Source organism: Eulemur rufifrons, chromosome 19, assembly GCF_041146395.1.
Source record: "Eulemur rufifrons isolate Redbay chromosome 19, OSU_ERuf_1, whole genome shotgun sequence".
Taxonomy (NCBI): Eukaryota; Metazoa; Chordata; class Mammalia; order Primates; family Lemuridae; genus Eulemur; species Eulemur rufifrons.
The window spans coordinates 56,176,790-56,195,333 of NC_091001.1; the positions used below are offsets into that span (position 1 = coordinate 56,176,790).

Below are 18,544 nucleotides of genomic sequence, written 5' to 3' on the forward strand. Positions count from 1 at the left end.
TGCCCCTTCTCTATCCCTTTGGTGAAATGTAGTCAGTGATATGATGGTAAATGTTTAATATCTGAGAAGAGATACCTGATTTGTAGGGTCTTCAAATTTCTGGTATAAATATTCCCATTGTGGCTGATTTAAGCTACTAGCATGACATCACTAAACATGGAGCTGGTAATAGGTGTGCTTTAGCTCAACATTAGACAACATTCCTACCATATAGATACATTTGACATAAACCTCAGCACCACAGATAACAGTAAAAGGCAGTAAAAGGAAGTGGTAAGTTTTGAGTTATTACCTTTATTCATAATATACTTAAGTTGTCAGATAATATAATTTAATTTTCAATAATGACTGTGTTTAACAACTGGTTCCCACAATTTCTGAACATTTTACAACCAGCTCCCCAGAGTCCACAGGAGCTGACCCCAGCCCATCACTTAAAGGCTGTTTCACAGCTTAGACAATCACAAGCTATGGTTCCTGATACATGCAGGGAATAAATCGTGGACTCATCCTCAAAGCTAATATCCTGGAGAAAGGCTCTCAGTCTACCACGTGTCTATTCAGGCGTCTATTCTGATCCTGTTAGCCTTGTTCCAGGAGGTAGACATGGCTACAGAAACCAGATGGGGGAGAAATTTCCAGAGAATTGGCTTACTGGCAGGGTATACTCCTCAAAACTACTTCAATGCCCATTTTATTTATGACTCTTCTCGGATCAATTTTAAAATACAATCCCTCTGAGACTTCCCAGGAAAGAAATGTTGTTTTTCTGCTTTTTGAGCAACTAGAACATCCATATTCAATAGAAAGAAGCTGAAAAGGTTGGAATTGGTAATGGTCCTCTATGATGGTGGTTTCATACCTTTTTGCTTGCCCATTCTTTTAGGAATTTTAAAAATTCATTACCCCATCACATTTTTAGACAGACATCTCTAAGTTTTAATTGTAAGTTTTGACAGTTGCAAAGAATACAATTTGACTTTTTAAATAAAAATTATATCACTCATTTAAACGTATCTAGTGTAACCTAAATGTCAAACCTATTAATACTCAATATCATTAATAAGTACACAAAACCTTTGCATCATTGCTTTTTCTCCTTCAATTTATACTTCTATTCCCTACAACATTTTACCTAATGCAGTTTACGCTTGAAAGTCTTTTGTTGATCCATTGATATTTCCTTATAAAATTGTATAATTATGTTATACATAATTTCTTGTGATACAAGGCTCTAAGTGATTTTTTTTGTCCTGGATTGAGTTATCTTTGCAATTATTAATAGTGAGAAAGTGAAAATCAGCTCTGCTGTCAGTCAAGACCATACCGCAGGTGCAAGAATTATTTCAAAGTGATTGCTACTTTTTTACTAATGTTATCCCAACCACACTTCCTGCAGCCTGGGAGCAATCACTTGATTTCTGCTTATCCGTGAGCAAACTTTTACTCATCCGTACGCATTTATGCGTAGATTTTACCGTTTAGCCTTCAGAGGCATCTCCCCCCACCCCCCCACCCCCCACAGACTGCTGGGGGTTTGGTTTTAATTCTTGGATGGAAGGGGCTTTCTCAGAAAATAGAAGATAATGGATCTGGTTCCAGTCCAGGACAGAGAGCACAACGCCTGATAACTAGATGGGGTTTGCACAAGCAGAGCACGTGAGTGCTGCTATCCGCGGGACTCGGCTCCGGGAGGCTGTGGAAATCTCTCGGCAACGGTCCACGCAACTCAGCCTGGCGGAGAACAACGCTTTGCCTCCCGTGACTTCAGCCCTGGGAAGAGGACTTGGCCGACCAAATCCAGGCAGTCAAAGTACGCATGCGCCGGGCCAATCGGGCGCCTACGGCGCGCAGAACGGGCGCGCGCACCCTGCAGCATGGCGAGGCGGGCGCGCGCACCGGGGTGGTTACTAAAGACCCGGGGTGGTGTGCGTGGGAGTTGAGGGTGCACGCGGCGCTCGGGCCTCGGCTATGGCTCACAGGCCGAAAAGGACTTTTCGGCAGCGCCCGGCCGATTCCAGCGACAGCGACGGCGCCGAGGAGCCGTCTGCTGAGCCTGGAACACGGAAGGAACAGGAGACCTCCGGCCCTGCGGAGGAAGGGCCGCCCTCTGGAGAAGGCCTCGCGCAGGTGGCGGAACGGCCCCGCCGAGTCCGGGGCGCTCGGGGCCGGGGCCCGGTGTGGGCGACTTCCCGGCGCGCCCCGGGAGCGGCTCCCCGCGCGGCAGGCGCGGGCGTCCAAGGTGACGCGGGGAGGCGGGAAGGGGTTACGAAGTCCCTCGGTGCTTCTCTAGTGGTTCCTGTAACCCGCTGCTTACCGACAGCCAGCGAGACAGCCCGCCTTCGAGCGCTGGCCCGCTGCCTGCATCTGCATACGGGGCGCCGTGGGGGACTCAGGGGAATCCTATACATTTTGGTGGCTCTGTTTTTGTTTTCACTATCAGATCACCCCACCAATTATAGCTGTAGGACAGTGATTGATGTTTATGAAGAACCTAAATCGTCACGAAAGTGTTCAGTAATTCTAATGCTGTTAGGTAGGCAAAGGTTACATGTACCTTTTGGAAACTTGACGAATTTATTTTTCTGGAAAACACATAACCAGACTAGTACATTAAAAACTCTGTGACCGGTTTTGGAAAATTCTCTTTTTTCTTTTTCCACCAATTATGTGCAAAACCCGATAATAACATATACAACACTAAATAGCATAATAAATTGATGACGCTGTAGATTATACCAGTAATGGCTTTAAATACAATGTAGTCATTTGAAGTACCTTTAAGTTCTTACATAAACATTTCAGGCAGCACAGTTGTTAACAAAAAATGTGCTGCTGTGAGTTTGAATTGTAGATTAATAAGGAATACGGTTTTGGATTAGTCTTGAGAGCCAAATTTTTCAATTTTTATTCCTATTAAAGTGATCTCAATGATTTTTAAAAATTTTTAATTGACAAAAATTTTGTGTACTTAGGGTGTACAACATAATGTATGAACTGTGTACAGTGGCTAAATCAAACTAATGTCTATTATTTCAGATAATTTTTGTGGTAAGACACTAAAAGCTACTCTTAGTAGATTTTCAAGTATAAAGTACATTGTTATTAACTGTAGTCATGTTGTAGAGTAGATCTCTTGAACTTATTCCTCCTAACTGAAATTTTGTGTCCTTTGACCAACATCTCCCCAACCACCACCGCCCTCAACCCCAGCCCCTGGTAACCACCACTTTACTCTCTGCTTCTGTGATTTACACTTTTTTAGATGCCACATGTAAATGAGATCATGCAGTGTTTGTCTTTCTGTGCCTGGCTTATTTCACTTAACATAATATCCTCCAAGTTCATGATCTTAGTGGTTTCTTGGTGTTTGTTATGACCTTTTATATTTGTTTTTGTACTCTAAAATATGTCAGTCATATGGTTAAACTTTAGTAAGGAGAATTTAGGCCAGGAATTGCCTTTTCTCTTGCCTTCTAGGGCTGTGGTTCTCCAACTTTGGTCTTTGGACCCCCTTCATACTCTTAAAAATGAGTAAGGATCCCAAAGAGCTTTTGTTTCTGTATGTTGTATCTATCAATACTTACCAAACTAGAAATTAAAATTTTATTAACTCATTGTTAAAAATTACATGTAAGGCTAAGTAACATTTTTGTGAAAAATATTTTCCAAAAAATAGAAAAGTGGCATTGTTTTCAATTTGCAAGTCTTTTTAATGTCTAAGTAGAAAACAGCTGAACACTCTCACAGCTGCTTCTGCATGCAATCGGTTGTGCTATGTTGTTTTGATTGAAGTATTTGAAGAAAAGACAACCTTTCACAGATATATGGCTAAGAGGAGTATCTAACAGCCTTTTTAGATTATTGAGGGTGTTGTGCTTTAATATTACAACAAAGCTTAACAAGTAATAGTTTCTTTAAGGTTAGTTGCAACATGGAATCTTAAACCATGTCAGTAAATTTTTGGTTCTCTGTTACATTAAAATTCATTGGTCTGTTTGGCATTTTGGATCTTTTACTCATGAGTGATTGATAATATTGTGCATTGATTATTGGGAAAGTATTCATTTGCTAGGTTTGCAGATCTTGCAAATGTTTGGACATTATACAATATCAAAAAAATCACTTAATTTTAGCACTGATCTTGTCAGTCTTTAAGTATTGGGAAACTGTGAAGTTCCTAGTGGAGGATACAGGTTTTCCAGAATTCCAATTTTCGCTTCAAATCTCTCATTCTTGAAATGATAGGCACAACTTGGGTTGCGTTTAAGCAGATGTTTGTCAGATACCTGTGTCTGAGTAACCAGATTGGTTTTTTTAGTTATTTTTTCAAGTAAAATGATATTTCACCTTGAAAACAATGGCTGGTTCAGCTTGCAACTCACAAAAATACTTTTCCTAAAGGCAACTATTGCATTTCAGTATGCAGCAAAAGTGCCTTATGTACACTTCCATTTTGTCACACAGAATATTAAAAAGATGTTTACTCAAGGATTAAGATTTAATGAAATTAAAAAGTTTTCATTGCTTCATGAAGTGAAATAAGTGAAACTTTTTTTTTCCCCTCCCAATGCGTGGTGATTAAGAATACAGTAACTGCTACCTCAAATTGGCATCACAATCTTGATTGATAGTAAGGGCCCAGCAGTTTTACCCACTACTGCTTTCTCTTCGTTTTATAAGTGTCAGCACAGTGAAAAGAACAGCTAACATGTTAGTATTGTGATTAAAGTAGTTTTGATTTCACAGACTCTCTGAAAGGATCTTAGGGACTTTCAAGGATGGACGGGCCATACCTTGAAAAGCACTGTTTTAGTGTTAATACACTTTGGGCACACGTAGGGATTGTCATAAATAGCAGTAGCTAAGATAGATGTAAGTTGCAACTATCTTCCTCTAGTCTTCTAAGTTTTAATTTTACTCTAGACTTCTTTAAACTGTATGTAGGTCTTCTAATTAAGGTAAAATATTAAGATTAAAAAATACCATGTAATCTTATTTTTTAAGATTACTCATGGAGATTGGCAAATTATTTTGAACTAATAGATCTTTTCTTGTCAGTAATGTCAAGAATTCCTTTATATTTTGTTCATTCAATTCTCACAACACTCCTGTGGGCTTTATGTTGTAATGTTGTCTTTGCTTAATAGATTAATTGAGCTTAACAGACTAAGTGACCTTCCCAACCACACTGAAAAAATAGACACGCTTTAATTTTGACCAAAGTGCTCATTATAGTACTTCTTGCCACGAGACATTGAAATAATGTCCATAGTTGGATGGAATTAAGTTGAAAGCCCTGCTTCTCCACTTACTAAGTTGGCGTTATTAATATTAATCTTATCAATATTAAGTGCTCTCATCGGAAATAGCATTTACTTTATAGAACTGAATTAAACAAAATATTAATAAGTCATGTAAGACAGGTTTGAATGTGCCTAGCATATAGCAAGTGTCCATTAAATATTTTTTCTTTTTCTACTTACTACCACTATTTTTCTATTCACTGCCACTGTCTTTCTTTTCTAAATATTGCTTCAATTTTTGTCCCTTTATTTTTTCTCTAATGTTTCCTTCTCTTTTCCTTTTCTCATTGCATCCTTCTGGAAATATTTTACTGGATATGTAGATAATACAAATGGAGTAAATCTTTATGCATATATTAGACCATCCAGTTATTTCGGAAAGACTGGAAGTTGGAGAAATATCTGTGTATTTCAAATATGTGGAGTAGGATTAAAATACCATATTATAGATATGCCGTGTGTTGTTCAGAATTTTAATTATTGATTCCACTATTTTGATTCTTTCTTATTAACAACAGATGTCCTGTTAGAATCTAGAACAGTTGATCTTTCAACAGATGAAGAGGATGCAACACATCACTCCTCAGAAAGTAAGGATGATCAGAGTTCATCTTCTGACAGCTCTAGCTCTCTAGAAGAAAAAGAATTTTCATCAACAGGTTGGTAATTTTGGTTAAACATTTTATTTCTAATATAGTACTTTCTATACTAGTGATTCTTATTGTTGATAACCCAACAAACTCTAGTAAAGCGTGGGTAAGTTGGTCATTAAAAATTATTGTCAAAGTGCCAAAATTTACTGCTCACTTTCATTATGTAACATGCCCAAAGTCAAATAGCTTTTAAGAGGCAGAGCTAGGACTCAAACCCAGGCAATCTGCTCCATGACCTATGTTCTTCTTAACTTTGTGGTGCTATACTGAGTGATTCACGCTGATACCTAAAGGATGGTAAGATTGATCAGTGAGAATGTTTTAGGTGTAAGGTGTAGCATATCCAAAACTCTAGAGAAGATATATGATAAGTGTAGAGGATTTAAAATAGTTCTGTTTGGCTGAAAATATTTGGGAGTTTAAGAAAAAGGAACAAAGAAAACAGGAGGGACAAGTTGGAGTCAGATTATATGGGACTTGGCAGACTACTGAAAATTTTCTACAAATACCATTGTTCTGTTTTAGAACGATGTTGGCAAATTACCACCATTCTAATTCAGGGGTTGGCAAATCTGGCCCACCACCTATCTTTGTAAATAACATTTTATTAAAACAGTCACACTCTTTCAGTTACTTACTATTTGTGGCTGCTTTTGCACTGCGTGGCAGAGTTGAGAAGTTGCAATAGAAACCTTATGGCCTGCAAAGTCAAAAACATTTCTCTGGCCCTTTGCAAGGTTTTATAACTTGTTTTGTACTGTGGACTGCTTTTTCAGTCTAGTGAAACCTAAGACCCCATCTGGGAAAATTAATAAAGTCAAATATTTAGCTTTATAAAGGAAATAAATTATATTGAAATAAAATGGTTAAAGTACTTTTTAAAAGATTAATATAGTAATAAGTGCTTCTGTATTAATCCATTAAATAAAAACAACCAGTAGCTCTCTAGCCTTGTATTTATTTTTTTTCCCTATCTGCATTCACAAGGTACAGGAGTACTGCATGATAAAGCCAATACTAAGAATTGAAGCCTGGTAAACAACTGAAGCCCTGTCTAGATTCTGGATAGAATGGTGTTAGTAGCACTGCCCACCAAAGGAGAGAGGGCAGTGTTTGGAAATGTGTGGGATAGTTCTTAATGATCACAGTGACTGAGGTGGTGCTTGGCACATAGTGCCTGCAGGGGAGAGATGATAAATGCCCTGCCCAGTGCAGGACAGTTCAGCACAGTGAGGAACTGCCCCTGCCCCAAATGCCCCATTGAGAAACACTGATTAAAGTTGAAAACTTGCCCTGTGAGGAACACTTAAAGTGCAAAGGACGTGTTGGCTAGAGAAGAAAAGACAGAGGAATGTGATAATTTTAAGGACTGGTGTGCGAAAGGAGTGCATTTATTTTGTGTTCAGATAATAGAATTATTAGAAGGATCCAGTAATAGAATATCTGCCTTGAAATATTCCTGGTGGCAGAGACTGCTTGTTACCAATGGAAGATGATAGTTCATCTCTCCTCCTTAGATGATTGTGTATCAAATAGGATGATGTATGTGAAAAATTATTTGAGTTATAAATCTGTAAAAACATCGTGTTTCTATTGTAAAACAGTATGCTAACTGTATCAATTCATCCCATGTCTGCCCAGCATCTGCTGTGTGGAAACTGTTGGGTCCGCCTCTTGGTGGACTGTTATCCTGGTTCTTTGGCTCGTTGCTTGGAAAATTCACAAGCAGGGTCAGTATGACGTGGAGTGACCCCAGACAGGAAGCAATTCCACACAAACAGCTTTTATTGCAGAAAAACTGCAGGGGCTGTACGAAGCAAGAGTACTTCCAGAGAGGAACGGGTCAGTCTCCACCAGTGGAGATAGATGTTTAGGACTCTCAGGTGTTTTCCTTTTATTGGCCTGGTCCGGGTGAGGGCTTACAGGAGATGTGGAATGTTACCATATGATTGATATACATGACTGACAGGTGTGCTTATAACAAAGTTGCAGCTCCACAGGTGTGTATGCCTCAAAACCTCAAGTTCCTGCTGCTTGTGGTTATTAGCTGCATTTTCCTACAGTCCCTTCCCCAGTCCTTCTCTATCCCTAGGAACCATTTCCTGGCCTGTGTCTGCCACCAGCAGATTTGGTCCCTGCCTAACAGGAACCCTTGAGCTAGGTGTTGGATATGGAGAAACAGGACAGACAAAAATACTCTACTCTTCCTTGAACTTTTACTTCTTTATTGTAGCTTGAGAGAGCATTATATAGCACTAGTGTCTCACTAGTGACTAACATTGTTTGTGACTTATTAATTATACTCTTTTAAGTCATTTGCAGGTGAATCACTTCCATAAAAGTATTTCAGTTTCTATAGTCATACACTTGAATATTTGACCCTAAATGTATCATCTTAAACTTGGCTGCACGTTAAAATTCCCTAAGGGACTATAAAAGCATACTGCCGTTCAGCTCTACCTCAGATCAACTGAAGCTGAATCACTGGTATGGGGGCCTGGGTATCAGTAGCTTGTCAGGCTTCTCAGGTGATTCTAATATCTACCCAGGGTTGTAAATGTAACCTGCTGTGATGGTTTTGAATCCTAATTCTGCTTTAGCTTATATTGGCTGTACCTCTCAGCTTTAAAGACATGTCATCTTGTCTTCATTCCTATCACAATAAAATCATTAAACTAGACAAGGTAAAGTACAGATCTCAGTGGCAGGTCCCTTACTTAGCTTCATAATCAACATTTTTTTTTAGTATTTAACCAGTTAAGAATTCAGTGAACTCTATGATTTACCCCACATATTTTAACATTAGCCACAAGGAAAGACTCCAACTGTTAAATGCTTTGGGTGGATGAAGAGACACCTGACCTTTATCATTTCCCTGATAGTTTAAAAATAAATACTAGTCAAAAAAAAGTAGATCACTTGATTTTATATTACTTGTTCCTGATCAATATTTATTACTTCATCATTAACTCAAGCACTTTAAAATTTTCCCTAGGACTGATGCCAAACATATTGATCTATGATTTCTAAAATCCGTTTCCTTTTTTGTTTGTTTATTTCAAACACTGGAGCATTTGTGCATCTCCAGGCATATGGCATGTTTTCTATTTATTTCTTAAAGAATTTGGACCAATTTGTGGGAAAGTTTAGAAAATTTACTTCAGCCTCAGTGGCTTGATGTCTCTTTAATAATTTGAGGTGCTTGAAATGGTGAAAATTTCTCTTACCATTTGTTTACCTGTAGTATTTTTTTTTAAGAAATACTTAGATCATACATGAAGAAACTTGTTTTGAATTGGAAGCATTTATATTAATGAGGTTTTTCTTTATAAAATAAAGAAAAAAATAAGCCTCTATTAAGAGTTGCCGTTTAAATGTTTTTCACCTGGTAAATGAACCTATTTCCTTTACACTTTTTAACTTCTCATGTTTATTCATGTGAGACTTACCACAGAATGTCAAAAGCTGACTTGGCCTCATACCAGTTGTAGTCTGTTTCTCACTCCCTCTATTTGTGGGTGCCCACAGGGGAGGGGTGCATCATAGTGGAGTACCTCTCTTGCTAAGTCAGACTGGCATGCCATTGATCTTCTTAACTTCTGCAGTTCTCAGTTACTGAGGAACTCCATGCTCAGCCCTCTCCACATCCCCACCTGACAATCTCAGAGCCTCCAGAAGTCAGAAATATCTAGCCCTCAACAGAGAGTAGCACCTGATAAATAAAAAAAGTAAAAGATAAAATGGAGTCATTTAAGTATGTTTTCTGGTAATTCTAAATTTCCTATATTTCTCTAAATTGTATTTAATCTCTATTAAATTAATTTTCTTCCTTTACTGATTAGATTTTGAGCCATTAAAGTCACATGCATGTATCAAAATAGTGAAAAATTTAGGGAAATTGTGCCTTTTTTCTTTGTTTAAATGTGAGGAATATTTATTTGTTGGTCTTTGGTTTTCAGTGTCCTTTTTGTTACTTTCAGTTAAGATCCCTGATGCAGCTTTTATTCAGGCAGCCCGCAGAAAACGTGAATTGGCCAGGGCCCAAGGTGATTATATTTCTTTGGATGTAAAACATCCCACCACCATCTCTGGTACGAAGAGAAACAGTGATGACGATCCTGAGAGTGAGCCTGATGACCATGAAAAGAGGATACCATTTGCCCCAAAGCCTCAAACACTTAGGCAAAGAATGGCTGAAGAGACAAGTATGTATTTATTTACCAGCATTTGAAGATTAAGGCATTTTTCATTAGAATATAACATTATGTGATAAAATTGCCATAAAAATGTAATGTGGTGTCTCATATTGTAAAGATTGTTGATTTGGCTTTTGTTTGGTCCATGACATTATGGCTTTTAAAAGATGTATCTGTATCAAAATGCTGTTATCAAAGGGTATGTGTAATAATGTTTACTAATGCTTGACCCCCACTTGATCTTCTTTGATGGGTTAAAAAAAAAATCGTGTAGTATCTTATTTTTGAAATATTGAAAACTATCATTGTCATCTTTATAAAGAATTTTTATTTAACATGGAAGAGTCTATAGAGATTTTAGGTGTGATGTATTAAAATCCTTCTGTTGTAATAAAAAATTTCCTCTACCAATAATCCTACCCTCAAAGGACTATTTACACATTTCTCATTTATGATATAAACATTTTGCTAAGGTTTTTGTTACTTGAAAATTTTTTTTTTTTTTTAGAATGAGACTTTGCTGTCCTTATAACTGAGAAACTATTTTTAAGTTTTTGGATTCTCAGGTAGAAATTGAGAGATCTTTGATAAAGAAAACCAAACATTTCATTCTTTCTTAGTTTTTATGTATGTGGAACAATAGTATTTTGTTTGGTGATAAGAGTACAGGTTCTGGAGTCAGATCTCTGTGTTCAAGTTCCAGCTTCAACATAGTCCTCAAGTTTTTGAACTCCCAGTGTTTGAGTTTCCTCATTTGTGAAATGAAGGCAATAATAGTGCCTTCTTCCCAGAATTATTGTGAAGAAAAGATAACATGTAGAATGGTGGTAAGCCTGCATATAATAAGCCCCCAAAAGACGTTGGCTGCTACAATTGGAATGGAAAAATATTGAATGTTTATGTGTCAACTTTTTTTTCCCTAGCAAGCAGAAATGAAACAAGTGAAGAAAGTCAGGAAGATGAAAGTCAAGATATTTGGGAACATCAACAAATGAAGAAAGCAGTTAAAATCATAGAGGTAATAATTTTTTATACCATATGTATTAGACTTCTATGGCTGCTGTAACAAATTTCCACAAACCTGGTGATTTAAAATAACAGACATTTATTCTGTCACAATGTGGAGGCCAGAAATCTGAAATCAAGGTGTTGGCAGGGCTTTGCTTCCTTTGAAGGCCCCAGGGGAGAATTTTTCCTTGCTTTTTCCAAGTTCTGGTCACTCCAGGTATTCCTTGGTTTGTGACTGCATAACTCGCATCTCTCTCTCTCTCTCCACATGGCCTTCTTTGTGTCTCTATGGTGTATGTTTCTCATAAGGACACGTGTCATTGGATTTGGGGCCCACTCAGGTAATCCAGGATGATCTCATTTTAAGATCCTTCGGTTAATTACAGCCACAAAGACTCTTTCTCCAAATAAGGTCATATTCACACAGCCCAGGGGTTAAGTCATAGGTCTATCTTTTGGTAGGCCACCATTCAACCCACTACACCACGCATATTATGTTCTTGTTCCACTAAATTATAAATACCTTCCACTTGAGGGCACCATATTTTTTTTGCCTTTAATTATATACTAACACTTTTATATTATACAAAACAGGTATTTAAAAGTAAAGTTTAAATAGTGAGGTTTAAAACAAACAAAAAATGTACTGTACTTGGGGTTAAAAGTCCTGGATATGGGTTCTGGGTCTGCTGCTAGACTATAAGCTTCACGAGGTCAAGATTACTAACTGTTTTGTTCAGTGTTATATCCAGCAGTTGCAAGTGTTATGAGTGCTCAATAAATATTTGTACAACTTTGAGCAAATCATTTAATGTCTCTCTCAGTTTTCTCATCAATAAAATGGTAATGATAATGTTACATACCTGAATAGGTTGTTGTAAGGCTTAAAATCATAATGATGTAAGTCAAAGTGCTTATAACCTGTATAATACCACAAAAATATTAGGTTTTATATTTGAATCATTTTAATAAGAATGCTCGAAGAAGCCCAGGCACAGTTGCTCATGTCTATAATCCCAGCACTTTGGGAGGCCGAGACAGGAGGATCACTTAAGCCCAGGAGTTCAAGACCAGCCTGGACAACATAGCGAGACCCCATCTCTAAAAAAAATTTAAAAATTACCCGAGTGTGGTGGCACATGCCTATAGGCCTAGCTACTCAGGAAGTTAAGGCAAAAGGACCACTTGAGCCCAGAAGTTCAAGGCTGCAGTGAACTATGAGCAAGCCATTGTACTCCAGCTTGGGCAACAGAGTGAGACCTTGTCTCCTTAAAAAAAAAAAAGGAATGCTCTGAGAGATTATTTGTTCTTTTAAGTAAGAAAATATTGGAAGATTTCCGTGTTATCAAAACTGAAAAACTAAGTAAAGGTAAGCCTATGGTTGTAATTTTGGAGTATCTGACAAGAGAAATGATTTAGAGGACTGTTTTTATGACTATAACAAGCTTAGGTTTTCTTCTCCCGTTTTTAGTAAAAGCTGCATTAAAAAAATATTTTGGAAAAAAACATGCCACAGTCTTTAACTACACAAGTTTGCATAATTTCTTTGTATTTGATGTGCTTTCGTTTTTTCTTTTCTTTTTTTTTTTTTTCCTCTTTGCAATCATAGTGTACATTAAAAGTTCCCAGACTTTCTCATTCATGTGCCCTTAGTGACTCAGTAATTTTATCATGGTACTGCTAAGCTGAAAGAAGTACCAAACAATTCTATTTATTAAGTAGTTAAGTCCAAAGACATAGTAAGATTTAAATCTTAACTTAATAACATTTAATAACTTAATAGCCATTTGGAAAAATAATACAGATAAATTGAAGAAAAAATGTTTTTCTGTTTAGGGTCTGTGGCCCAGTCAGGGTCAAGGGTCACATACAATCTTTTTATTTTTAAATAACCAAAATTACTTACTAATGGGATGTGTGTACCTGTTGGGCACTGCATGACTTCTCAAACCTTGGAGTCAGATTGGACACTGCCACTTTCATTTCCATATTGATCTTCACACAATACTTGTTTTTATAATCTTTGTGCCCTCCCAAAACCCAGCTCTACAAATATGACTTTATCAAAAGGAATATACCACATCCTACTAAGAGCTAGTAATCCAAGAGATAATTGAATATTGCACTGTTTCCCTGAAAAATTTAAAATATCTCATCTCACCCCTTGGCTAGGATGTCTTTGCACACAGTTTGGGAACCACAGTATGCATATAATTTTGAATTCTGATTTCTTTGCTTGGCATGTTATAAATATCTTTTCCTGTTTCTACATAGTTATAATATTAATGAATTTTAATAGCTGCATAATCATTGGAGTCAGTGAATCATAATTTTCTTAACCATTCTTAATTTTGAATATTTTAGGTTATTTGCGATCTGAATTTTTTCTATTAATAAGAATCAGTGAATATTTAGATTTTTTTTTTCCTTCCCTCCTTTTCTTCCTTTTTTTAGATATGTTGTTTTTGGACTTGTAGTAATTGCCAGGAGTGGTATTACTAATCAAGGAAGATGAACTTTTTTTATGGCACTTAGTACGTTATTGCCTTCTAAAGAAAACTTAGCTCAATCTGTAATGCCACCAATATCATGGGACTGTTTCATCACAGTCTTGCCAGCTTTAGGTACAAGTTTAGTTGGCAAAAATAGAATCCCGTGCTTACTTGATTTGCATTTTTTATTACTAATGTGATTGTATTTACTGATTCCTTTATTGACAATCTACCATCTGCCACTGTATTAGTTTCCTGTGGCTGCTATAACAAATTACCATAAACTTGGTAGCTTAAAACAGCAGAATTTTTTAAACTCCTGGAGACTAGAAGTCCAAAAACAAAGTGTTAGTAGGGCTATACTCCTTCCAGAAACTCTAGAAAAGAATCCATTTCTTGACTCTTCTAGCTTCTGGTGGTTATTGGCATGTCTTGGCTTATGACCATGTTTCTCTCTGTTCCATCTGCACGTAAGCCCCAGTTGGATGATCTAGGATAAGCTTCTCCAATCAAAATCTTTAACTTAAATACATCTTTTGCCATATAAGGTAATATATGAATAGGAAGATGTCTTGTACAGGGTCACCATTAGTCTACTACAGCCACTTACAATGATGTACAATCTTTGCAGGAGGAGATTACCGTGATATTCTACAAGTTTTATGACAGAACTCTGTGCAGGGTCCTGAGATAGCACAAAGGAGCAAGTGGGTGGTCAGTTCTATAGAAGGGAGAGTAAATGGGGAGGTTTGGAAAAGCCCGTACAGAAGTGGTGGTATTTGAATGGGCCATTGGAAGATATTTATCATGTAAGGAAGTTGAGACTGAAAATATCTGGAGTGTTTGAGAATTTGTAGATATGATTGGAGCTGGATGGGAGACTTGGTGAAAATTGAAATAAGAAATGATGCTTCATGGAAAATGTAAAAGGGACAATTAAGCCAATGACGTGGCTAAATATCTGGTCCACTTCTTCATATGTCGTTGTCTAAAATAGAGGTTCTTTAGGATCTTTTGAACGTTCCAAGCTGTAAGTGGAGTTGCTGAGCTGTAATTAGTCAGAGGACACTAATGTGAAATATACCATGTTACAGGATGTATTAGTTGGTAATGCATTTCTCTACAAGTAACAGAAAACCCAAATAGCAGTGGCTGAAAGAAAGATAAAAGCTTTACTTAAGAAACCGTCCAGCAGACTTCCATTTACTCTTCATTGACTAGGATGGTCTTGGAGTTAAATAGCTATTTCTATCGTGGAAACAGCTGTTCGGTTAGCCAGACAGCTGTGGCTGCCACACAAGGTAGTATTTACCAAGGACTGCTGCTGCTTCAAAAACTGCATGACTTTCTGAGAGTACATTAGACTGTAAATAAAATTAGCTTTGAAAACCTCAAGAGCTAAGTTTTTTTTAAAAACCCAATTTTTAATATTTGCCTCTTACTTGTGAATTTAAATTTGTAAATTTTAAAACTGAGGATTTTGAAAGCATTTCATTGTGACCATGAAAAATTACCAAAACATAGAATTTTTGAGCTGCAAGGGACCTTGGATCATCTAGTCTCCTTTCATGCTCTTAACATTTGTAAGGTAAATGAAATGGTTTTTAAAAAATCAACTTTCATATTATTTTTAGGAAAGAGACATAGGTATTCCCCGCAGCAGTCGATCTCAAACAGTGAGGAAGTTTGATACTTCCATTTCATTCTCTCCAGTCAATTTAGAAATTATTAAGAAGCAATTAAATACTAGGTAAGTAATATTCATTTTGAAATTTACATTTGTCCTAGGCATTTAATAGTGAAAAAATTGCACTGTATTCTTTTAAATTATTAAATGTTAATCTTAAACAGATTTTTATATATATATTATCATACAACTGATTTTATTTTTGTATACAATTGTCCTCCCTTATCCACACTTTCACTGGTTTCAGTTACCCATGGTCAAACTGTGCTCCAAACATGTTAAGTGGAAAACTCCAGAAATAAACAATTCATCTGGTTTAAATTGCATGGTTTTCTGAGTAGTGTGGTAAAATCTCGAGATGTCCCTCTCCATCCCACTCAGGACGGGAATCACCCCTTTGACCAACATCTCCACGCTCTAGGCTACCCACCTGTTAGTCACTTAGTAGCCTTCTTGGTTATCAGATTGACTTGGTTATCAGTATCGCAGTGCTTGGGTTTAGGTAACCCTTATTTTATGTAATAATGGCCCCAAAGTGCAAGAGTACTGTGCCTAATTTATAAATTAAACTTTATCATAGGTATGTATGTAAAGAAAAAAGAGTATGTATAGGGTTTGTTACTATTTACAGTTTTAGGCATTCACTGGGAGTCTTGGAACATATCCCTGTGGATAAGAGGGGACTGTTGTATGTCTTTTAGTCTTTATAACAGATGTATGTTACATGGTTAAAATCAGTAAATATAAAATTCTACTTATTTTACTTACTATAATTATAAGCATTTTTCTACATTACAAAAGCTATCATGTTTGTTCATATAGTTGTTATAATTTACTTAAGTATTTCTCTGTTGGAGATTTTGATTTCTGAATTTTCTCTATTATAGATAATGGTACAGATAATGAACATCTTTTAATTTGTTGCAGTTTTTTTTTCTTAAGGTAAATTTCCAGGCAAAGGTCATATTACTATAGCTCTTGGTACAGATTGCCCTTCTAAAGCACAGCTATCTTTTATTCTACCAGTATTAATATTAAATACTTATCTCTTATATAGTTAGTATTAATTTTAATACAAGTGGTATTTTTGCTAAAACTAAGTCAAACCTCATCATTAGTAGTTTTGTTTTAAATGTTTGTATTTTGTAATTGTACTACTCAGGATCTAGTGTGTATCTTTAGATGTACGAAAGAACAAGTATGATGGTAAAAGTTTGTTAGTCCCTATAACAGATTGATACAAGGAAAGAGTTTGATTCTCATGCCAAAGCAGGTATTTTTAAAGAACATTTTTATTGCTATTCAAGATGCATTTTTTATTACCTGAGAATAGGTTCAAAATTTTTTTCCGTATTATCTTTTCTATGAATCAACTTTAAAGTAGCTTCATTCCTTAATCACACTGCAACTAAAATATGTTGGCCATTTAAATGAGAATTTGACCTAGAAAGGACATTTTGTAGCATTGTACAACGAATTAAATATTTGAAAATCTTTCGATGTACCAGTTTTTAGATACTGAGTTATCTCTGTATTCTAGAGGGTTAGCAAACAACCAGCCCACACTGTGTTTTGTTAGATAAATTTTCATTGGACCACAGCCATACTTTGATATTTACATCTTATCTATGGCTGTTTTCATGCTACAACACAGAACTGAGTAGTTGCGTCAGCAATCATCTGGTCCTTAAAGCCTAAAATATTTACTGTCCAGCCTTTTCCAAAAAAATGTTTTTGCCAATTGCTGTTCTGTCTCTTTTTTGGGGTGGGGGGGACTTAAACAATAGACTTTATTTCTCACGGTTCTGAAGGCTGGGAAGTCTAAGATCAGGATACTAGCATGATTGGATTCTGTGAGGGCTGTCTTCCTGGCTTGCAGATGGACATCTTCTCTCTGTGTCCTCACATGGTAGAAAGACAGAATGAAAGTGTGTTTATGTGTTGGGGGGAGGCGGAAAGAGAGGGAGGCAACCCTGTTCTAGATCGATGTTTTCCAATAGTGATGTTAAATGGTGGGATTACTTTAACAGATTCAAGATTATTTCTGTAATAACTTTATCATTTACTAACATTCTGATATGCTTTCCTTAGTTAGAACAAGACAGCTAAAATTACAGCTATTGCATCTAAAATGCATGTAATCCAGAACGTACAAGGTTGTTCTTAACAAGATTTTATTTAAGAGAATTATCTTGCATGAGTAATAGAATAAAAAAAGATAGCAGATCACTGACTTAGATTAGTATTTTATTTTATTTGGGTAACTGTTAACTAACTTTATTGTATTTTATTTTTTATTAACTAGTTTCTTTTATTTTAAAAAGAAAATACACTCTAACGGTTAAAAAAAAAAAAAAATCAACCAGTACAAAGTTTACACAGAGAAAGGGAAGTTACCTTCCTTTGAAGAAACCATTGCTACCAGTTTCGGTATTTACTTCCAGAAGTGGTCTGTATGTATAGCTATACAAGCACATATGTATTTATATATTGCCCCATTTTTATACAAAAAAAGAAGCATGCTCTATACCCTGTTCTGTACCTAGCTTTGTCCGCATAATACGTTTTTACAGCTTTACTGCTATAGCCAATAATATTCTACTTAAGTAAAACATTTTAATGCCTACTATACTTTATTATCTTGATTTATTTTTTAACTCTCACTGTTCTTTACGTAAAGCAAGGAAAGACTGAAAGACAAATGCAGAAAATTTGGAGAGAGGATACTTAGCCTAAGCAAATGCTAAACAGTTTCAATTATGGAGCAGGTTAGCCAAGGAGGTAAATTAAAAATATAAGTCTGATTCTAGTTCATATACTATGAATGTGCTATTTCATTTGTGGTTGATTCTCTAATTGTAAGGTATTTACAGAGTCAAATATTAGAAAACTCATTCCAGATTTTTTTAAAGATATAATGGGAGTTTCTTATTCCTCCTTTGGCATGTATATATGAAGGGTAATTGAATTTTAAAAGCTAAGCAGTCATTAAATTTGACAGTTTTTTCATATAACATCATCTGATACATGTGATATTCACAAGAGTTAAAAGAAAGTGGGTGTCTTAACTTTAATAAACAGCATACAGGGAAATGCAACAGAGCATCAACAAAATGGAATGTACCTCAGGGAACATCAAATTCTAATGACAAAACAGAAGGCATTGTGAATCACAAAATAGATAAATTATACCAAACCATAA

At 36.2% G+C, this 18,544-nt stretch overlaps 1 protein-coding gene across 3 annotated transcripts in view; it reads left to right on the forward strand.

Moving 5' to 3' along the window:
* Positions 1–1,944: 1,944 nt before the first annotated feature.
* The window catches only part of GCFC2 (GC-rich sequence DNA-binding factor 2), a 41,519-nt gene continuing 24,919 nt past the window's right edge, over positions 1,945–18,544 (forward strand). The window contains exons 1-5 of one of the 3 annotated variants that reach the window (XM_069494398.1): positions 1,945–2,233; positions 5,837–5,965; positions 9,940–10,164; positions 11,079–11,173; positions 15,290–15,405. In XM_069494398.1, coding sequence (XP_069350499.1) covers positions 1,972–2,233; positions 5,837–5,965; positions 9,940–10,164; positions 11,079–11,173; positions 15,290–15,405 — 827 coding nt within the window. In that variant the 5' untranslated portion in view covers positions 1,945–1,971. The remainder of the gene's footprint in view (positions 2,234–5,836; positions 5,966–9,939; positions 10,165–11,078; positions 11,174–15,289; positions 15,406–18,544) is intronic. The other 2 variants (XM_069494399.1, XM_069494400.1) reach the window with 2 other exon arrangements.